The following is a 23,733-nucleotide window of genomic DNA, read 5'->3' as shown; positions in this document are numbered from 1 at the left end:
ATTTGTCTCTGTGTGCTATGGCTTATGTCCATGGGTGTTCCTCTTTCCCAGGCTGCTCTTACACATTGTTTGGCTAGTTGATCCAAAAGAAGGCACTATCTGCTGAAACAATGTCATACAGTAAATATTCTTATGTCACCTCAACAGACAAAAAGAAAAATTTGAAAGCAGACATGCAGAGATCATGTGAATGCTGTCTTCCTACATGTACGTGTAACACCCCAGACACTTCATTAAACTTTTCCATTACAGAACTAGAATTAGATACCATAACAATTACAGTAGAAGTATCATACCTTTAAACTTTTCATTCGGGCTTTTTTTTTTTTTTTTTTTTCCTGGAACTCTATTTTGGGGAAGGTCCAAAACAAGTAAACTTGGCTTCAACTTCAATCTATGAGTGAAGAGGTGCTCTTCTTCTCTATTAGCCTTCTTTCATACCTAGATAGCACTGATTAGCATTCCCAATTGCCCCCAGCTAATGGATCTACTCACCTAATTCAGGCCCAAAGAAGATACATCTGCTAAATTGCCCATCAGTTTGTAATTATTCCCAGCCCAGGGATTTTCTGTTGATAAAAAGCACAGACTTGTTCTCTCTCAGCTCTGAGGAACGATGTAGGTGTTGCTTTGCTAAGTTTTGGGGAAACTGCATGCTTCAGGCACACAGGATTTAGGATTAGAGAAGTTCAATGCCTCAGATGGAAGCCTGTCACATTCAGCAAGCTCTGAGGGGTGCTTGGCTAGGGCTAGAGCTAGAAAACAGGAATGTGCTGAGAGCAGGCTGATGCCTTGTTGTAGGATATTTCTCTCTGGAGGTTTGGGGGATGTRTTCAGGACTTAAGGAAAATGGTTATTTCTTTCAGCGTTCGTACTCTTAGGAGTTCTCTAAGAAGGTGGATCTCCAGGCTTTCCTTCAAAATCCTATTAGAAGTTGCTCTTCTAAAACTCACTGCTTTAACTTATGGGATTTCTTAGGGCTTAGAGGACTTGGCCAGGGTTTAAGAGATTCAAAACTATGCTTTCCAACTTCTATTTGGCCTTTGGAAGTGAATATCAAGTTGAGAGAGAAGAAATAAGTATGATTCCTCTGTCTAGTGGGAGTCACTTACCTGGGAGAGGTAGAACTTGAGGTTTTACTCCCAGGGACTGTTACCACATTTTTGCTTCATGACTTCTGTCCAAACAAAACAGTCCTTGGAGCATGGACTGACATTTACCCTTTCCAGCTGAGTGTTGTTACCACTTAGGCCAAAAAGTTATGCYTATATTTTTTTTCCCTGCAGCTCTCTGGCCCAATAAATCTTAAATTCCTTTTTTGGAAAACTGTAGAAAAGGCAATATGAAAAGTGTTCTATCTTTGTGCTTTAAAACACAGGTCCCTTTCAAGAGAATACGGAATGACATTTTGTTGTTGCAGGATCAGGTCAAACCCTTACTGATGGTTTGTGTTTGCAGATGTTATACAAATTAGACTCACTTTCTGCAGCTCTCGCTCCTTTATACAACAGCCCAAACCAAAACTTTGAATCTGAAAACTCAGAACTGTTTGAAAACGTGGAGCCGGATTTAGAGCCAGATCTAAATTTCTCAGTGGTTGCCTGTCTTCCATCTGTTTGTATTTGTATGTCTCATAGGATATAAGCAGCAGTTCTGTAGTGTCACACATGAATAAAGTGGGTAATTATAAAATTAAAAGCTATAACATGCTTCTACAGGAGATAAGACTACAATTAAATTAAACAGTATAAACAAAACTGAGTTTGATGTACAGACTGATATATTTATTCATTAAATATAATAACATAAACAAGACTATTAACTGTCATATTTTAATGATACCATACCCTGCAAAACAAACTCAGGAAAAAGTCCGATTGACTTCAATAGCAATGTCACATAAATTTAAATCATGACTGCAGTAAAATAACGTATTATCATTCGTATTCATGATTATTTATTATGCATACCCTAAAACCTGTAACTCACTGAATGAATCTCAGCTAGAATATTTTATCTGCAAATTTAAAGAATCTAGTGGAGAGTGCAAAAACCTTCTCCACAGGTATCAGGAATATAGTATTTCCAAAAGGTGAAAAGAATGCAGGCAAGTTTGCTGTCTACCCCATCTCCCTTCAGAAAACACTGGACATACATTTTGCTCAGGAAAGAGCAAAATTCAGGTAAATGCTAACTTTTTACAGATTTTTTAAGATCAGATTCTGATCTTTTTTTAAAGGTRGTTAACAGTCAGCAACAGTAGAAGCCTTAAAGAAAAGAATTATATCAGAAAAGAATGCATTGCATAGCTTGGGATAGATAAAAAATGAGTTTGTGAGGGAAAAAATTTTCAAGAGTTCTCCCCTGTTGTACATGGTATCTGTGCCAATAAGATGTTAAACAGGACCATTCTGAGTCAGTAACAATTTATCCACACTTTGCACAGCATCTTTGCTAAGGTACCCAGCAGTGGAGAAACAGCTCATACGGGAGCTCAAGAGTGAACAGCACAAATGATTGAAATCTGAAACAGGGACTCACCCCACATTTGGGAACTCGCTGAATTGTGAATTATTATGTCAAATGTTTCATTGTAAAATTCCTCGTTAAATTCTTTGGCGTTCACCACACACTCAGCATAACTTGAAGTGCTGAGAAAATGAACACTTACTGTGCCATGACAAAGGCCAATGGTTGCCTCTTTACTGAGCTTGATACATATGGTGAAAACATATTGACTAATTACTTGCCATTTTCAAAAACTGAAAACACTCCAAAAGTAGGCCTAAGATAATAGAACAAGATAGAGCAAGAAGAATAAAGCCTGGGAGAATAGACAGGAAGAACAGCATAACTCTTGTTACTGCTAATCCCTCGTTCAGTATTTCCTTTGATATTTGAATACTTAGGAATAACATAGCCTCTCACTGTTTCAAACCACTTAATGAAAATTAGCAAATTAACCCACCTGATAAATGTATCTATTCAAAGTAGAGACTGTCTGAAGCAGCAAGGATAAAATCCAGGTCCATACCTCTCCTGAACAGTACTGTGATTTAGCCAAGGTTTTGGATCTGGATTCAGTTTTGAGATGCTCCATTTTCTACATCTTTACACCTTGTTTTGTCATTTTCCAAGTGCAAAAAAGAGAGAGAATTAGGCTCTGATAATGAAATACTCTCCGGAAGATATATTAAAGGGATAAGAATAAATGTGGACAATGAGACTATCAGGCACAGTTCTTGCTTTAGTTTTCCAAATGCCATTTTTGATATGAACAGGTGACTATAAGACTCAAGCCCACGCTGCCTTACAGGAGTCCTCTGCACACAGCCTTCTCAGCTAGCCTTTTTAATGCCATCTGATTTCCAACACCTCCTCCAAGTCACGACAAATTGGTCCACTCGCCCGATTAGGAACCTTCCCTAAGCACTGGGATGCATGTTTGACAAGCTAATTTCAAGTTAGCTTATGCAGCAGGAGCAATGTAAAGCTATACCAAAAAAAAAAAAAAAAAAAAGTTAGTTGCTGGATAAATTCTACATGTAATGGATGTATAATAGAAAATAAACCTAAAATTCAAGCATTTCTTATTAGAAGACAGGCTCTTTGGTTCAGAAGTAGAAAACACAAGGACTACCTGAAGCTAGGGTTAACAGTAATGCAGTTAGTGCTATTAAAGTTTCATAAATATGAAACCTGTGCTGATCCACAATTTTGAACTAAGTGGAAATGTAATGGATTACTTTTAAAAAATCAAGAAAATTTTGTAAAAACCCAGTAATTATTCCCTTTTTTTTCCCTTTAAATCATCCAGATAGTAAAAATCAGAGTCCTGGATAGGATGCCTAAAGCTAACATTATTATTAGATAGAGAAAAGGAAAGAGTGATCAAAAGTTTGACCCATTTATTAAAAAGTTCATAGATTGTAGAAGCTCACTATTCTATTATTTCTAATGTTTTAAAAATCAAGATAAATCTCAATCCATATAATTAAAACTGGAGGAGCATTATTTTTATAAGCTTTTCACAGGTCTAGTCCCATGTAAGAAATAGTAGAAATTTTGAGAAAGTTTGCTGAATGCAAAATAAAATTGGACTGACATCCAAATATAGTTACAGCTAAATAATAATATAAGTGAGTGTGCATGCATAAGCTGTAGTCACAGAGACTAAGAGTAATTTATAAACATTTCTATTGTATGAGAGAAAGTTGCTATTTTAGAAACACTTAAAGAATATGATGTCTTTTATAAAAATTTCAGGAGAAAATTTATCTTCCAGCTCATAAACTAAAAATAAACATTTTAAGTGATTGACTTTTCTTTAAGGAAACTCTTGAGCCTGCTTTGATAATACTACTGGTAAAGTCCTAGTAAAACTCTTGGAAGAATTCCCAGTGATTTGAACGGGACCAGATTTTACCAGCATTGTTTTTCATTCTGTTCCTATTTCATTGTAGAAACCTGGGTAAATTATAACAATTATGCCCTAACTGCATGAATAGGAATGGGTTTAAAACATCTGCTGTTCTCCAGGAGGTGGGAAGAACCTTGCTTCACTCACTTTTTCAAAAGAGTTGGACAACCTTAAAGTCCTGTAAATGCAGAAGATCAGTAGATTCTTTTCCTGCTCCCATATAAATCAAGTACACAAAACACGKTAACTTCAAAGGAGCCCAGTCCTGTGAGGTCCTCTGTGCCCCCACTCTCACTGCCTCTACCCAAGCAAGAGCACCCTGGCTCCATAGGTGAGGCCTCAAGCTTCTGTTGAGTTCTAGTTAAGCTTTTCCAGAGGCATTAATTAGGTCCAGATAAAAACCTCAATTCTAAATAAAAGCAGTTTTAAAAATGTTCATTATTTGTTTTTGGGCAGACGGAGCCTTCTCTAGGCAGCTAGTGGGCTGCACCAGAGACACTGAGCTGTCACTGCAAGGTGGGTGCTGCTGAGGCAGAAGATATGAGGAAAGCAGGCAGTTGGTTTATAGTGGGTTACCACCAGGCTCTTTCTATGATTTTACGCCTTCAGTCACTTCTTGTTCTTTCCAGTAAGGATTTTTTTTTATTATTTTCCTGGAAGCTCCCTGGCAGCATGTGCTGTAAATGGTACTCTGACTCCATAGAGCCACTCAGGAGGGGATAACACAGTCACGCAATCACCCGGGAAGTTCTTCAGAAATTCGATTCCCTCCCAGAACAGTAACACCCTTCTGCGTCTATTTGTTTAATCTCTAGGTACAGCCTTTCCCGACGCGTATGCATAACGGCTAAATGAAGCCAGCTCGAGGCCTGCTCGGCACGTCTGCGTGCGGCACCACGCAATGGGCTGGGAAGGCCTGAGATCGTTCCCCTCCCTGCCTTTCATATCACTGAACTGAAACCATCACTCGTGTCAAACGCGGGGACAGCAGATGAAAGGCCAGTGCATTAAGACAGCACATAATTGTCAGTCTCTGAGTTTCTGACATTAATCGTTTTACTTAAAGAAGGCAGTGGTATGTTTTTTCTGTTTCCACCTCTCCCCACCCCCTGAACTGACAACACACAGGAGATAGTCTGGGTAAAAATTAAAAAAAAAGTAATGACTCAAAATTTTTGCTAATTAAAAGTAATGTGTTTTCCCATTTTTTGGCAATTTGATAACACAAAACACTTACTTGGGGGCCACAGGGGGAAACAAACTGAGACGGATAAAAAATGTTTTGTGTTCATCCAAGCAAGACTATGTTAATGCACATTATCCCATTAATGCACATCAACATCGGGAATAAGCGCGCCAATGCAAGCAAGAAGCATACACTTATCATCATTTGATAACATGTTTAATGACAGATTGACGGTTGATTTGCAAATGTGAACTGGCATCAATGTTGCTAACTTCAGCTTCTGCCGCCTCCTCTGCTATGCCAGCATATTTATGTGCATAATTTGATTTCGCAGCCACACTGTTAGTACATTTTTAATATTAACTATGCAAGAACAGACAGCCGAACTTAAGTTGCACTGATGGTTTGAGTTCATTAGATTGAAAAAGATGGGCAATGATGACAAAGATGGAGATGGCAGCGCAACATCAAAGAGGCAACACTTAACAAACACACTCCATTTTGAACAAACCGAACTAACACATTTCATGTTGTCGGCTGCAGCAGAGCCCTTATGTACAACAGTAAGAAAAAAAATATGCTTCTGCCCTGGGCATACTGACAGCAACTCTACAAGAAGCTTAGCAGGCTCCTGGACACACAGTTGTAAGATATTTCACTCATCTATTGCAGGTAAAGGAGCTGATTCTGGTCTCATGTCAGAGTGACAACAACGTAATTCAGCTGCCTTGCACTGGAGTTACTCCTGATTTACATGGGTACAAGTGAGAGTGCCTGCCTGTCCCCACTCTCCTTCCCTAGTTTGCTTTTCACAGCTGGGATTCTTTATGACGAATAATAAAAAGATTTTGTTGAGAGCTCAGCTCTTGCATGCCTGATGCACAGAGCAGTACTGCAAGCTCACAAACCCTGGGGCCTAGTGCTGCAAGGGGTGTGATGGCCTTCCTGCGTTGACAGAGTCAGGGAGCCCAGCACCACACAGGATCGTACTGTTAGTGACTTTTTCTATTTTGGTGTTTCTGGGCATTTCAGTTCTGCTCTGAAGGGAACATGTACCAATGAGCTGGGAGGAGAATATTTCATCCTCTGTTCACATTAATGTCTGAGCATATTCTGCATCTAGTATTAATTTGCTTGTTGTGCTGCAATACATAATAAATTTGAGGCAGTAGCTTTATGGTGCAAATTGTAATTTTAAATTTTATGATACAAACTGACCATCTGCAGGAATCTGACCATATAACCTAAGCCATTTTGTGTAGACTGTAATGTTAGTACCTTTGAATCACAGTGCAAACATGATTTAGACACACAATTAGATAGACCAGGTCCTCAACAATTCTCAGCTGTCTAAATTACTGCTGAACACTCTTATAAATATATAGCACATAGGCCTCCCTTCAGCAAAGCTTTTAAGAATGTTCTTAAGTTTGCCTCTAATCAGCAAAGCACCTATTACAATTACTATCATTCAGAGGCTAGTCCTGGATCAGAAACTCATTGTGCTTCACACTGCACAAACAGAACAAAAGCCTAGTGCTCAGGGACTACTGCTTATGCTCCTGCTACTTGGGGATGGGCTGCTGAAATGAGGCCAGAGTTTGTTAGGAAGCTCTGCGGGAGAAAGGAGCAGAGAGAGAGATTCATGTCTCTGCTGAGAAGTTGTTCAATAGAATAAACTAGTAACTCCCTTAAGAGGAGGACAGCAAAACACATAAATTATCAGCTACTCCTGAGCTGAATCATGTAAAGACTGCACCTACTTGTCAGAATGGCAAACTGGGTAACAGAGCAGAAAAGGATCTTGCATCAGCAAATGATCTTCATCCCATCCTAGGAAGGACCAGGGCTTAGGATTCCTGCCGCCTTGCACTTGGCAGGAACTCTTGAGTAAAATGAGTAAAATGCCTCCTGCAGGATGCTTTCCTTGCCTAGCTATAAAGAAAGCTTTCACTATTGTTATGTAAGAATCCTAAAGGTTTAAACTCAATAAAATCTCTTTGGGGAGGTTTATGCTCTTTTTAAGAGACCTACATTGCAAGGGGAACTAATCAGTCACAGTCAGGCTATATTTGTTTCAGGTATTTTATTAAACATCTACTGTGGCTGGCCCTGTGCAACTGAAGGTATCTGACCCACAAAATGAGGAATCTCTGAACAGACAGGCAGCAGCAAACATACTGGGAGACTCCTGGGATCTTAGACTGAAATATGTGAGCAGTTGGCTTTTTTTTTTTTTTTTTAGCTATTAGGGTCCAAAACACATGGCAAACACAGGGCTGCACTGTGCAAGGTGCCATGCAGAGTAAATATAGTCCCTTCCTTCAAAGGGAAGGGAATAATTTCCAGTGACACATGGTAGCATGTAGATCTTGTTAACCCTCATCAGGACACAAGAGATCTTCGAAGCTTTCTCAAAAGTGAGGGAACTAAAAAAGGAAAAAAGGGAGGAGAAAGGCCAGGAGACACAAATGCAAGAAGCAGGCTAGATTCAGCTAGAAGTTTAGGCTTATTTTGTTGTCTTTTAAGATGACATAGTATTGTCAACAAGCCATTCCCAATATGGGTCAGAATGGTACAGGAGCAGCTGCATTTCTTGCTCTGTGAGCTGAACAGCCCATCTGTGGTCAGCCCATCTCCAGCAGCCTCAGTGATTGTTCTCTTAACAGCCTGGTGCTGTCTCCTCCTTAGCCTGACTTTAGCTACAATTAGAAATAAAAACATACCACAGGGAGAGGCAATTGTGGTTACTGCTCAGTCATGCCTGCCGAGGGAGGATAGAGGATAGAGATGGGGGCAGCAAGAGATGTGTACTACTTCCAATCTGGAAAAGCTCACTGCTACCCTAAGCATAGTCCAGGACAACCAGTAGTGTACTAGGTGGCATTTGCTGGGGTGTGTGAAATAGCTTCCAGCTGGGTGTTTCTCATCCAGAAAGGCTGAGCTTCTACCGTGGCTGTGCACTTACAAAGCTGATCGTGGAGAACGCTGGAAAACAGGAGTCCAAAGCATCACACCATGAGAGTAATCATTACTTTCCCCAAGTCTCAATTATCCTCGTGACTGTGTTTGTGTCCTCTTTTCTGCCTCATTTTAAGTAAGTTACAATTCTTCCACTGAGTAGATGAGTAGATGCAGATACCATTTTGTTCCATGTGATTTATAGGCAGTAGCTAATGTTCAGTTATAATTCCCCAATTTAGACATGAAAAATAGCCTGTAATGCTCAACACAAGGGCCTCTCAACAATGATATATAATTTAAAAATTAACATGAGGACAGAGGAGACATTGGATTTTGAACTAGGGACTCTCTCATTCAAAGGTTAAATCTCTACAAGGTGAGCTAAAGGAATTAGTTGAGTTATTAAGTAAATGCCTCTGTTATATTTTCCCAGTACATTAGCTGTTGCAGTTTTTTCCAGTTCAGCTGTGTTCAGCCCCAGCATGTTCAAAGTGCAAACGCTCACGGCACTGTATTCATACATTTGCTTTTTTTCAATGTCAAACAAACTAGAGCTTTCAGAGCCAAAGGTTAAAGTGGAGGGCCCTTAAGAAAATCTCTTGGGAAATTATGTGATTGTTCTTATGTCTTTATCGTATATAAAACCATGCTTCATTCATGGTTCACCCTTTCTAAGCATCTTAAAAGTATAAAGGAGACATGACTCATTCCTGCAACACCTAAGTTACATAAGTGGTCCCGTTAATTTACTGGAATATCTTGCATAACTAATCATTTGTAGGATCAAATTATGGAGCCTCCTAACCCTCAGAATTGTTAAAGAGCTCCTTTTGAAACACAGAGAAGTTAAAACATCAAACTCATACCATGGAACATCACCAGGCTCCTTCCACAAAATGCTAGCCATAAACCTCCTCTTTTGTGAAAATCCAGCAATTCAGGAAACATGCAAGGAGAATAGGTGGTAAAGAGTAAAGAAATAGCTTGTCTAAGGAGAGTACTTGGAAGTGGCATTCTTTTCCTGCGTATTTTTTGTTCACAATAATCAGATCTAGCTCATATCTAAGGTGTCTGTTGCTGCACTCTGTTTAACCTTGTCTCTCTCTGGCACCAAGTATTACATTTATGGATTACAAATTTATTGACATTTGACATTTGCATCAGCTTTCACCTGATCAACAGGAGCTTTGGCTGCCAAAGGGAATTATTATGGAAGATTTCAACAGCCATGGGAATGCCAAAAAGGTCATTAAATCATATTGGAAAAACAATGTGTTCATAGAGTTCATACATTTAGTCTTGCCAGTAAATCTTCTGGTTGATGCTTGGACCACCTACTGATGATACTCAAAGAGAAGGAGAAACAGAGAATCGAAGAGATGAATTAAATTAAAACCAAATGACAGGAAGCCTGGCATAGTGGGATATTTAATTTTCTACTCTATGAGTCCAGAATAAGCAAAAAACAAAACAAATCAAAGCACAGTGGCTTGACTTTACCTAAGTTCAGTCCTTCCATACAGGCAGGGCTTAACTGAATAATCCTGAGTAATGTGTGCACCTCATATTATTCCATACAATTTGTATGTGGGAGGTGCAGGATTCAGAAAACATATGGCACATGGAAACAAATGACAGGTTGTACTTTTACGTGTATTTTGGTTATGCTTATCACTCTTGTTGATATTTTTTTCCACCAGGCATGAAATATGAATGTAGCTACTTTCACCCTAATCTCTTTGGAAAATATTGAGAGCTATTTGTGATTTATAGAAGAAGGCCACCACATAATTCCTGGGAGTATAGTGTTTTAAAATAACACTAATCAAATAAACAGAATTACCTCCCCCATGATCTTCTCCCTGGAAGACAGATCTGGATCTTGCACCATAGAGAACCAAGACCAATAGATTAGGGCTCCATAGGATTACAGAAGAAAGTGAATTACTGAACTGGGAAGCCCACCCACAGCCTATCAGTCTGTGGATGTCTATTCTAGTCTAGTGGCTAGCTACATTGAAGGCTCAATCATATGCAGCTGTTTGCCTCTGAGCTAAGTGAGTATAAAAGAGATATTAAGTACGTTCACTTCTTGTGAATGCAGGTAGGGGAGAAACAGGCAACAATATTGTCGTATCTCAAATGGATTCCTCTGTGATATCCCTTGGGATGTCATTCAATATCCACCAAAGGCAGTATCTGTCTTTTTAATGGCCCTAAAAAGAAAACAGGCAGCCACAAGGACTCAGTCCATTTAAGGATCAGTGCCAGTGTCTTGACTTGCCCTGGAAATACGTCACTGTTGCAGAGCCACTGTTGTGTCTGCAGTACTGGTATAGCATGTGGCTACCGGCTGACTGTACAAGTATCACACGAAGAACTGCAGAGGGCAGAGACAGGACTTCTGGACAGAGATTTGCTTCTAATTATTGACTTGAAATAGGAAAGACAAGTAGAGTGGTGAAACTATGTAACAGAGATAGCTACTGGCAGCTGGGTACTCAGGATACTGGTTACGTACAGTGGGAAGGATAATTTCAGGTGGTCTGTGACTCATGGTATAAGTTTGAGGGGCATTTAAAATATGAAGTGTTTGGGACTTTTCATTAAATGACTGTGTGAGAACAGCAATTTCACACTGAGATTTCAAGATTTCTCCAACATGAGAGGGGAAGAAAGCTTTTATCTGTACACAGAGTGTTTTAGGGGTTTATAAAAGCTAAAAGCAAACTCAGAAGTGATCAAATAGTTATATTCCTGTGCAACAGAGGAAGTAGTTTTGCCTCTTCTGAATCACTGGTCAGTGCTAATATATACTCTGCAGTAGGGTGGCAAGTCCTGCTCCACATATAGTTGAGAGAAATCTAAATCCCAACCTGCTGATTCTAAAACTAAACTATGGTTTTGTGGGTCGCACTAATGGGAATGATTCCTTTATGGTCTGGGCTTAGCAAGTTGCAAAGAACAARTGCAAGAACAAGGCTCAGTGCCTTTCTGACTACCAAGAGCTGATTTGTATGTCCTCTGCTTACTGCCTTAGTATGGAGTGTCTCCAGAGCTCACCCCAACTGGCATCACAGATGTGTCTGAGCTTCTGCAGCTATAAGCAAGGCCTACTGCATGTTCTCTGCAACCCTGTGAGCACAGGAACACAATCTCCTCTGGCTGAAGAAGTCCCTGAAATGTAAACATGGATGCTAATAGAATGCTCTGGTATTACAGTTCTGCCCTGTTCTTAACCTTTTACATTAGTCATGGTCAGAGATAAGATGGGCACAAATRGACTTTTGACTCAAACCTCGTATGGCTAGTGTTATATTCTTACCTCACTACTACCCAGCTTTAACAGAAGAGCAGAAAAATGTCACAAAGAAAGTCTTAGCAGTGTACAGCTGTCGGGCACATCTCCTGCTACAAAGGATTCTGCATACTTAGRGCTAGGGAATAGAATATGAACACAAAACATGGCAATCGTTCACTTACAGCTGGAGGCTACAGGCTTACCAGCACAGAGAAAGCTCAGCTCTGTGCTGGTAGTGATGCAGAGAGAGAATAACCCAACAGGAAACCAGGGAATCTCCCACARGCACAGAAGTCTTGCAGCTCAAGGGACTACGAGGCGGAGGAGCACTATAATGCCTTGACCTTGACCAGAAGGTGCACAGCATTACTGGGAAAAGGCAGGAGAGAGAGGAACAAAAGATCAAATGGAGGTCATGGCCTTACTGATCTCTCGATTTTGGGTGAGCTTGAAAGCTGACCTTGTTTGGTTCTCCAGAGCAGCTTGAACCCACTGTTTTTTATCCCCTTCCAGAGCTCTTGAGAGGTTGTGATAATCATGGATGAGTCTGGAAGTAGAAAGGGAAACTGAAGGATGCTGAGAACACCCTGGTAAACCATATCACCATCCCTTTRCCTTTCTCTTCCTGGCTTTGATGCCTTGCAGCTGCTGCTGTGTGCATAGGGTTTCTGGGTCCAGTTACTCAGTAATAAATCAAAAAGAAACTGCTGGGGTAAGGAGGCATGGAGACTCTGAACATCTCAGTCACTCTGAGACTTGTGATCTTCTGCAGTACGAGAYACCCAAATTTCCTTTCTCTGTTCTCCTACCACTGTAGCAAAGAACCGACCAAGTAGTCCTTGTTGGCTTGAGAAAAGAGGGGACAAGGAGAAGTAGCAGTTGCCACCATACAGGCTGCTCTGTTGCTTGATCTGACACAGCTGCTAGGGGAGGGTGGAGTGGAAAGGAACAACCACATCAAAACCACTCCAGCCACCTCTCCTTTCCCTTCAAAAATGTCACTGCTGCACCCTCTACTTTCTATAAAATGTTTATCACTGTTCTTCAATTGTCTGGGACAATAAATGGTTAGAAATGAGCATACATCACCAGGAAATCTCTGCCTGCCCCTTCCCCCAAGCAGTGTCATAAAGATGTACAAATTCACATTAATAATGAAGTGCATTTCCCYGAGAAGCCACTGTGTATCTCAGGGAGAGCAGGCAAGGTGGCAGTTGCTGCAGAGTTTCCTATTAAAGAGCAGAGCAAATACTCATAAATCTGATGAGGGGCCAAAGCACATGTTAGGGCTGTCTCCCTCTTAATGGAACCTTTTCTGAAATGAAAAAAATATATATCTTGATACATTCAGGGTATTCATTAGACATGACAACCTCCTCCACTCCCCCATCCTTCCCTCCCCCACTTCTGCATGTACTGACCCCTGGATGAAGAGCTAGTGTTGAGTGCTGGAAGGGAGGGATTTTGGAGGGGAGGAGGAATCGTTTTGTTTTAATAAAGGGAATGTGGAAATTTCCTAGCATGAACAAGCACTCTCCTGTCCTCATCTCTTTCCACCTTCCTCTGCTCTAGTGAGCTTCTGCCTTTCCCTCTGGCTCTTGGTGGACCCTGGAAGAGGGCCTGTCTCCCAGACAAGCCCTTCCTCTTGGTTGCCCTGGCTGCTCTATGCTCCCTGCTTTGGGTCATATGTGTCCAGCTGCTGGGACTGTTGGGGGAAAGAGAGACAGCAGAGGCAATTCTGCACCTCAGAGTAGGGTCTCTATTGCAAAAGCAAATACAGGAAACCTTTCCTCTTACCTCACACCTTCAAGAGCCTGGTCAACTGATGCTCTCAGAAAACAAGAACCTCCAGGCATAGGAAGGTGGAGGGTGGAGTATTAACTTGCTCAGCTCTCTCARGGATCTGTAGCTTTGCTACCTGGTGCTGTGTTTTAATGTTATTGTCCTTACTCAAAGTCTGCCCATTTCCTGAGCAAGACATGGACTTGGAAAAGAAACACCACCACATTTATTAGTTCGTTTCTCCAGAATAGGCTCTGTGCTGCATGTTGCTTGTTCTACCTCATTCTTCTTCTTCCTAGCAGGGTTCTGAGTCAGATATGTWCTGGTGTTAAGACATGTGTGACTACACAGATGTGTGAAAATGAGCATAAAGGCCTGATCCTTCTCCAGCCAATGAACTGTGCCTAGATGCACAAASAAGTCAAATTCTGAACTGAGAAGATGGGAAGAGAGGACAGAACACAGCCTGAAGACTACAGCTTAATAATCATGAATTATCTGTTCATTATCCCAATAAATAGTGAAAAATCTCTTCCTCCTTTCCTCCTCCCATAAAGTCATATCTATAATTTTCCTCATTTTCCATCTGTGCTCCACGATAGTTTCAGAGAGTGATCACCTGGCTAAATTATTTTTACTGAAAGGTGCTTTTGAGGGCTGGATGCTGCTCATGTCTTTTCCTTTTGTTATTGATCTTTGCTATTTAATTGCTGAGGTATAAAATAAATAAGACTCAGGTACCCTTCCTTTGAAATTTCACTGGATAAAAATGTTCTGCTATAGATTATGAAGGCTGTACCATTTAATAATATCAGACATAGTAAAGAGAAGGCAAGATTTTGATATCCTTATGAATACTGAATGCTTGAGGAGGTAGGTGCYACTCAAGGTCAGTCAAAATCCAGTTAAAATACTTAAAAGTTGCTGTTTCTTTGTAAGCATAAGAGTTTTTGCCTTTGGGGGGCAAGAACTGTCTTTTACAGTTACAGTATGATTATAGTACATTACAGTATGGTTATACACAGCCTAGGAACAATATGGGTTGRCCTAGCAGGCTAGATGCACTAATGCAATTTGAAATAACACCAATCTTAATGCAATTTGTAGTATTCATAAAAAGCAAGGAAATCTGTACTGATATATCAGTGCTGACACCCACTGATGACACCTGGTCTGACCCTCCTCTCAGGGAAGCCAAGAACATACCATTTACTGGTTTTACCAGAACAAGATCTGGACTGAAAACACTTTCCCTAGGAAAAATTTGAAGATTTAAAAATGCCAAAATTAAAAAAGTCCTGATCTATTGCTTTATGGAAATAGTGAGAAATTTCAAAGGATTGGGGGACTGAGACTTGACTAGAACAGAAGGGTAACTTTTCATGGCTAGAGCTAGTCCCTGGCTGAGCATAGACTTTGCTGCCCTCCAGCACAGCTGAGAGGCCAAGTTAATTGCTCTTCCTCTGTTTCATCTTCTCTCCTTCTTGGTGCTCAGCAATTTTACCCAGTTTATTCCAACAAAAATCATTTTGAAAATGGGGCACTCCTACAGATTTTTTTTTTTACTACGGACAAGCCAGCAGTTTCCAACAAGACGTTGCCAGAAAACTCGTATTTAAATTCAATTACGGACTTCATTGCAATGAACCCTCTCTTTCTGGCTGATAACTTGGCAAGCAGAAGTCTCTGATAGTTCTTTTGGTAAAATCTGCTTACAGAATCACGCCTGATTCTTCAGAAAGGGTCTCGGTCTGTCATGTTGTTGCAAAGAAGAAGTGAAAGATGAAGACCAACCTAAATTCTTTAACCTCTGGTTTTGGACAAGTAGTTCACGCAACTGGGCTTGCCCATGTAACACCAATATTGGTTAATAGTTCAACATGATGTTCAGAATAGCTCCTACTGTTTTGGAGGGGATGAGAAAATAAAATTCACAGAAAAAAATATCTTCTATTTTGGTATACTTAACACATACAGTTATCTACGTGTCCTATATATCATTTAACAAATTGCTTTGCAATTCTTACAGGGTGTGGTATAATGACTGATTTAAAATCACTGCATTGCTTAAACTGCATTGTTCTTCATCAAGTTGAGTCATTTTTATGTGAAGTGTCAAGCTCTCTAACAAATAACTGCTGCCAGACAAATCAAGTTCCTCATCTTAAAGCTACGGCTAAATAGTTTATAGCTTTAATCTGCTCACTGAGGTGTGCAGTCTATGACAGTAATTATAAATGCAAGGAGAAATTATAGCTGAATGCTTTAACTGCATTAGGAGCCATTTGATGAACAATCATGATTGCCTGCTCATTTTCAACAATAGAGGGCAAGTTAGTGTCAGTGCATTAGAGGATTTTCAGTTCTGCTCTGCTCTTTCTTCCATTTACCACAGAATGTCAGTTGTCTCCTATAAAGTAGAAAAAAAGCACTGTAGAAGCTTTAAACTTGATGGTTAAAAAAAGACAAAGGAGGAAACAGAGAGAAAAACTGTTTATCATTATGACTCATTTTTTTTGTTTTGCAGCAGCCTTACTTTCAAATTAGTTCATTTCAGGTAGTTGCTTGTTTACTTATCAGGGTCTTTTGAAAAAGARATCTCCCCAACCAAGTTGGTAAATTTAACTCTATAAAAACTTATTTTATTAAAAAGTTGTAGATAAGACCATAGAGAGCCTCAGTGACTGATCAGTTTACAGCCCATCTTATCACTTGTCTTTAAAATAGAAATATAATTCTGTTTTTTTTTTTTTTAGGATAACAAAATTTTCTAATTTAGTTGAAACACTGAACAAATGGTTTTCAAAGGTATAAGTTGACATACAAATTAGCTCTAATTAAATCCATGTTCCCTAATGTTCATGGGTTTTCTTTGAAGAATAGCAATAAAAACAAATTTGAAATGGGTTAAATGAAAGCGAACAGAGACATCTGATCATGGTATATTACACATAATTTTACATTATATTACCAAGCCCATATCAGTTGGAAAAATTCAAGAAAACAGCAAAGATGAATATAAAACACATATGTATGTCTTTACATTTAACAAGAATTCATAGCAAATTCTTATAAACAGCCTCACAAAGGTCTTAAAAAATCCATATACATAACACATTTTTCCTATAGTACTAATCCAGATCATTCATTTATATTTTTAATGATTTTTACCATTTTCCAAATATGACTTCTTAACAGGAGCTTTCATTGCAATAAAGAATGTATTTTATGTATGTTATACTTCAAATCTTTTTTCCACTATGTTATTTCTGTTTATTTTCATATATTTTTCTATTTTTATTTTTGTTTTGCTACAATATTGCATAGAATAAGTAAATGCAGATCTATTTGTGTATTTTAAGAGTCTCGGTATACTTTATATTTCCTGTTTCTAAATACTTTGCTCTCCTCTATGTGATTATTCAAATGTATACTGAATCTTAAAAATAACATGATAAGAATAAGTAAATTCTGAAAATCCCTGTTATTTGATTTAGTCTCCTTCGAGATCTCAGGAAGAAACCCATATGAAYAAACTCTGGCCTCCACACTTCTAACAGTCAGAACTCAGGTAAGCTTACAGCTCCAAAACTGTAATAAAATCTTTACAATGCTATCCAAAATACCCCATCATTTCATACAATTTGTGCTATCATGCATACCAACTGAAATTACAGTTCCAGATAACAGTGCTATCACTCTGTCATTGCAATTTAAATATATTTTTCAAAGGTAAGACACAACCTGCATCCTGATATAAATTAGAAATGGATGAGTATTAAGGGAAGAGCAATTTCTGGGTACCCAAAGGCAGGTAGGACAGTACCTTATTTATGTAGTTACATATCACCTGAATAGTATCAGGAATGTGTCTGTGTAGGTTATTACAACATAGAAACCACTCTGTTCCTCGGGGATTTTTTCTTTGTATTTGTTCTGAAATCCCAAGGAACTGTATCATGTTTATAAAGGTGGGTGTTTGGTTTGCATCTTAATAATAACACAGTGCTTTTCATACCAAATCTGAAACATTTGTCAGGTATTAAGCCACAAATATGCCAAAATAACTGTTACATTAATATATTTGGCAGATAGCTTTTGTTTGATACTACCCAAATTATTGGTTTGCTCTCGTATCTCTTGTGTGAAAACTATGAATGTCAGAGTTTTAATAATCATTAACTGGTGTAGAAGAAAGGCAGTATAGTATACTTTTTCCTCAACCAATCACTTGTAATTTTCTGACATTTTGGCAGGTATATTGATTCTGAACGGCTATAAAATAGGTAGGTGGCAAATTAGTTATATTAGACACAACAAAGAACATTTTTTCATCCTTTTTATAGTGAGTTCTAAAACTGGGTTAAAAATGCCAAAATAAAACTTTAAGGGTATTAGCACTATTTAAAATAAACTCCCTTTGAGTTATACCRAATTTTGCTGCATAACATATACAGAAAGGGTAAATCCAGTCAAATACAGACAACTTGTACAAGATGTATTCAAAACTTAAATCTTACTGAACTTGAATACTGATGTTATACTCTACAGAAAGAGCTTCTATTGTCCATCCTAAAGTAACCCTTTGATTAGTCATTTAAATTGCTCAAAAGTAGTCTTTTTAATGGGGCTTAAGWGATGCATAGTCCATGTGCGGCCTTGTAAACAGAAAGTGTTTCTTAAAGCTTCATGAATATTTGCAGCAAACAAATGTGAAATTTTCAYACAAACGGGTATTCAACTCAAAGTGCTTGCAGCCTCAATTAGCYAGAGAATAGCCACAATAGCAGGTGGCCTAAGTAACAACTCACAACACATCTTTAATTTTGACTATGTCTGATGAATTCATTTGCCAAATGTTATTCAAGTAATGAAACACTGGAGAAAAGCTGAATCTGCCCATGGTTATTCAGTGAGCAGAAACGGAGCCTGAATTTGCTGCAGAAATTGCTGGGGACGATTAACAGAACCTTGATGGTAATAAACATGTTAGAATAGGCAAGTTCTCTTTGGACTTTTAGTTGATGTAACACGGGTTTATTTAAAGCAAGACAGTTCAAGTTTGTGAGTTAAATAAAATTAAAAATGCAAAAACTGTGCATCATCTGAAGAATACATTACATGTCATTAACATTGGTTGTGGCATTACTTCATTTGGTGTCTCYTTCAGCAAAAACATAGCAACATTAATGTAGAACTATCCTATTACCAGGTCATTGAAATATTAAGCGTGTAAAAAAATCTAGCTGCTCCCTTAATTAAGCCTAAAAAAATCCAGGTTATAGTGAAACTTTCACTGAAGTTAGTCATGTTTATATGTTGATGGGAGTGCCAGTCAATCTCAAACAAAATATAATCAAACATTGTCAAGAATAAAAAAGCATTGAGCAGAGATAAAGGTTAGGATAAAATGATGCAACCAAAAAGGCCACTCACGTCAGAACTAAGGGGAGCTATTAAAGTATGTCACAAAATTGAGTATCCAAACAGCACCAAAAGAATAGCAGAACTGCTAGGCAAAAGCTTTTCAGAGTTATTAGTAGATTTTTCAGGCTTGGTTTTAAATTATGGATTAATTAAGATTTTGCTAATTTCTATCTGAATTGTCTTTTTTTTCCCACCAAAATCAGATTTTCTGGGAGAGAGGTAAGCAGTTCTTTGGTGCTCAGTACTTTTTCCTGATTTTTGTATTCGCATTGCAAAGAGTAGCATTTAGTTGCACTCCACATTGAACTGCCTAGGATGTGAATCAATTAGCTCTTAGAAACAGAGAAGAGAGTGAGAACTGGGAAAACAGCTATGTTGAAATGAGTAATAAGAAGCAACTTTTCTATATAGGGCAATGGAGCTAAGCATTTATCGAGCTCTCTTCTTGAAAACATTATAAAATGGATATGTACATGTAATTAGATTAATAAAGCAGCAGTACATTATACATTTTATAGCGTTTTCCTACATTTAAAAAAAATACAAAAGTCTTAAGAGTCCTCCTTAAAATGATGAAATTAAAACTCACTATAGAGCATGCATACCTTAAGAGTTATTCTTCATCCACTTCTGCTACAAATTGTGAATGGTGTTCTGGTGACTTGCTGTGTGTTTTGCTTAGATGAAGTTTTACTGCGTGTTTGCTCGCAAATGTCCGACAGCACAACTTACATTTGAACTTAGAGTCTGTGTCCTCTTCTCCAGCTATTGTTTCAGGAGATCTTTGAACTGAAACTCTGGAGATTTCTTGCTCTACCTTGGTTTGCTGCTCCACAGCCAGCCTGTTCATGTCTTTCATTTGGAAACCTAGGTGAGATTCTAAGTGGCTAATGTAAGTAGATGGTGTTCGAAACTGAGATGCACAGTCACTGCAATAAAAGATTGGATGCCCTTTGTCCATGTTTTTCAAAAACTTTGTTCCTCCAGTTTTCCTAAGTTGGTACTTGACATTTGCCAACCAATGGCTGATGGTGGTCATCGACAGTCCAGTAAATTTTGAAATCTGCATGCGCTCTTGTGGGCCTAGATCTGATAATAAATATTTACCTTCAGAAGTCTGGAAGAGACTGGAAGCAAACTGAGCCTGCAAAATGAGAAGATGCTGAGGGTTCCAGTTTGACTGTCTGCCCTTCCTTTTATGCAGTGTAGAGACCTCTGTTGAGACATCCTCAAAGCGTCGGACATCTATTTCTAATTTCATAGATTGGATCCTTGAAGATGAAGCAGGTTTTGGCGTGGTAGCTTTGGGAAGAACTTTTACCATGTCAGCAATGTCAGAAAGAGCATGTTTCTGAGGTGGAGAAGTACAAGATTGTGCTTGAGCTGACTCAGCTTTCTTGCCTTTAGATTTGGTCAGGTCAATAGGCTGATCATTGTTTTCAAACAAATAGTGCCTGGATACACTTGCAGGCTTTGGTGGGGTTGGAGCAGGAGATAAGACTGGCTTCTCCATCATATTTAAATTAGGTTTGTGGAACACAGAAATTGTGCTAGAGCTGGGGCTGGAGTTGGATTGGGGCCGTAAAGGTTCAGTGGCTTTGCCCAAGTGATTATTCAGTACTGACTGGAGGGCACTAAGTGGGTTGACACAAGGCAGTTCAGAAGAATGGTTGGCAGCAGCACAACCATTACTAAGAGAAGTTGCTGTTGGTTCCTTGAGGACTGGTTTTTCTTTTCCACTGTCTTCTTTTATTTTGTCTTCTTCTTTCAAGGGACATGGTTCTGTCTTTTTTGGCTCTACAGAAGCTTCACATTTGAGGAGAGGTTCTCTTTCATTCTGACACAGTGGGGCAGGTTCTGCTTGGATGCCCTCTTTAGCATAGTCCTTTTGTACATCTTCCTTGTCATCAGTTTCCTTCTTCACTTGAGTGCACTGGGTCACATTTGCTGTTATAGGGACAAGAGGCATGACCTTCCACTTTGGAGCTATGGGCCTCAATTTGTTGGTGATTGTTGGCCTGATTTGCAGCACTTGGGAACCCACAGGCAAAGACGGCTTAGCTCCTTCTGAAAGCTGATAAGCTGCATGGATACTAGGATATGCACTCCAGCTAGGAGCTCCATTTTGAGCTTTATTGATGGCTGTTGTGACAGTGTTCTCTAATGACTTTAAAATATCCCCTCCACCCTTTGAACCATCTTCTAAATCTTCTTCTCTGAGGTACTGGTATTTCATYGTAGGATCTAGTGGTTTTTGAAGTGTATCTTCATACTCTTCAGTTTTCACCACTTTCTCATCTTTGTTTGTATCGTCAGTCTTATCTTTTTTAGTTTCTTTTTTTAGTTCAGAGGTGGGAGCTATGCATTCTGAAGATGATTTACTGGTTGTCTTTGAAACCGGGCTGTCATTGGCTGGTGCTTCAGACAGTGATTGCATCTTTTCCACAGCTAAAGGATCCAGAACGAGTTGCTTTCCTTTTTTTGAAGCTGAACTTGTGACTTTCAAGAAATGGCCAGTGACCATCATATGAGTAGTAAGCTGCTGCAAGGTGTCATGTGAGCTTCCACATTCCATACACTTCAAAATCTGGGATTTACAGGCCTCAAATTGCCATGTATAGCTGGCGCCATTTTGATAGCCATAGCGGTTGTTAGATGATAACTGCATGTTTGCATTCTTCTGAGGAGAAAAAGTATCCGAGAAAGACCCCGTTGTGGAATCGGGGGAACAAGGCCTGTTAACATCAAACACACGTTTCTTTGCTGGAGTGACCATTTTTGAAGAAATGGTTGGTAYCGGCTCCTTCAAAGGCACTTTTTGGTAATGTTTTGTTTTTATCATATGAACACTCAGATCTTGAAGGGAATCAAAAGAGTCACCACAGAACATACATTTCAGAACTTTTTGTGCATCTTCCTTGTCCATGTCCTGGAAAGCCCTTTTTCGGGGCTTTGAGTAGCTGGTAGGTCTGTGCTTGTCCTTTTTATGGTTGTCATCTTGGTAATGACCTGTTTCATTCATATGAACCGTTAGTTCCACCAAAGTGTCATAGGCAGCACTGCACTGCCTGCACCTAAACCTGCTAGCACCAGTGAATACAGCTCCACACATTTTGCTGCTCTGCCTGTAGAGCTGGACTGAACTGAACAGGTTAGGTTTTGAGACAGGTCTGGAAGGTAAATTCTGTTGTAAGCTTTTTGACAATGCATCTTGGTGCCAATCAAAATCAGCTTTGTTACCTCCATTTCTGTTGTCACAACTCCTCTTTTCCGAGTTAGACAACTTGAAACCAAGCCCTAAGCCTGTCCAATAAGAGTCTGACAGTATATTGGCATAGACTGCTGTCATTTTATCCATGCAATCATGTGCTTCATTCTGGCCTTTGGGATGGGCACCAGTTTTTGGATCCTGTRGTTCTCTAGAGCAAATGCTTTTAATATCTGTCACATGGTCACTACCATCACTCAGTAGTGATTCATTTTCTGCATCCTGATTAGATATATGACTGACTGGAGAATTCTGGTAACTAAAGTTCCCTTTTTGCTCAGGTCCCAGTTCATGCTCCTCATCTGTACCAGTGTCATTGCTGCCCTGAAGTTGAGCACTTGAATTGTTGTCATCATCATCATCTTCCTCCTCCTTTATATCTTCCTCTTCCTTTAAATCTTCCTCTTGGACATAACCTGAAATGTAATGTCAATATATGAAATAACATGTTAAGGGAGAATACTACAGTTTGACATTTCTAATTTCACTATGTGCTTTCCATACTGGACTTCGCTTTAATCTACAACTTTATTGTCTGTTAGTACTAGAAGTGAAAAAAAGCCAAATGATGTCTCTTTTTGTGGCAGTTGCTGCATTTTATTGGCAGATGATCATAATTCTTTATAACTGCCAGAGATTCTGAGTTAATAATTTTCCTGTCATAGGAGTATAATTCTAACTGTCCTGGATTGGGACAGTTGGMAAATTTGTATACAAGAATTTTTAAGTTTATACTAAAAGCTTCAATTCTATCAAATTGTTTTGAGCCTCAGTGAAAGAAAGGGTAGAATTGGCAAGGAACAGAAGAAAAATAACTGCCATAATCTTTCTGGTTCATAGAATCATCTAGGTACAGCAATCTTTTGCCATTTGATCACCTAAAAAAGCGCTTCAGAATCTACACAAATAATTTATATGTCAAAATACAACATCTGAAAGAGCTAATAGGCTTAAGTGGAACTCTTTTGTTTGTAAAAGTAATATACTGTATATCATAAAGCAAATAGTGCTTTGATAAAAAAAAAATACATATATTTCATGGCAAGAACCCTGGAAATTACAGAAGAGTATTGGGATGTAACAGAGGGACACCAAAGTTAACTGTAAAACCAAAAAAGTAGAACAAGTCCAGAGTAATTTTCTTTGACGAATGAACTATTTAATTAATAAGATGAACTTGATACTGGAAGAGTTGTAAATTTTAAAATTAATTAAGGAATTCAGTTATTTTTTCTTCTGGCTCTAGATCAGCAGTAATTCTACTCAAATTACAGGAGATAATCTGGTTAAAAACAGATTGAAGGGTGGGAGAAAAGGATTCTTAAGGTGAACTAGTACTGTTACAGTCAGTGGCTAAATTTCCATCGATTCACCAGAGTCAAGAA

The 23,733-nt window shown here is 39.0% G+C and overlaps 1 protein-coding gene across 5 annotated transcripts in view; it reads right to left on the bottom strand.

Moving 5' to 3' along the window:
- TSHZ2 (teashirt zinc finger homeobox 2) overlaps window positions 1-23,733 on the bottom strand; it is a 225,633-nt gene that overhangs the window by 63,962 nt on the left and 137,938 nt on the right. For 3 of the 5 annotated variants that reach the window (XM_085314079.1, XM_085314083.1, XM_085314081.1), the window contains exon 2: window positions 19,686-22,764. In XM_085314079.1, the coding sequence (XP_085170205.1) occupies window positions 19,694-22,764 (3,071 nt within the window). In that variant the 3' untranslated portion in view covers window positions 19,686-19,693. The other 2 variants (XM_085314084.1, XM_085314082.1) reach the window with 2 other exon arrangements.

This window comes from Rhea americana, unplaced genomic scaffold (assembly GCF_003343005.1).
Source record: "Rhea americana isolate MKP2758 unplaced genomic scaffold, rheAme1 scaffold_4, whole genome shotgun sequence".
Taxonomy (NCBI): domain Eukaryota; kingdom Metazoa; phylum Chordata; class Aves; order Rheiformes; family Rheidae; genus Rhea; species Rhea americana.
Note: the sequence above shows the minus strand (reverse complement) of the source record. Positions and strands in the feature narration are given on the sequence as shown.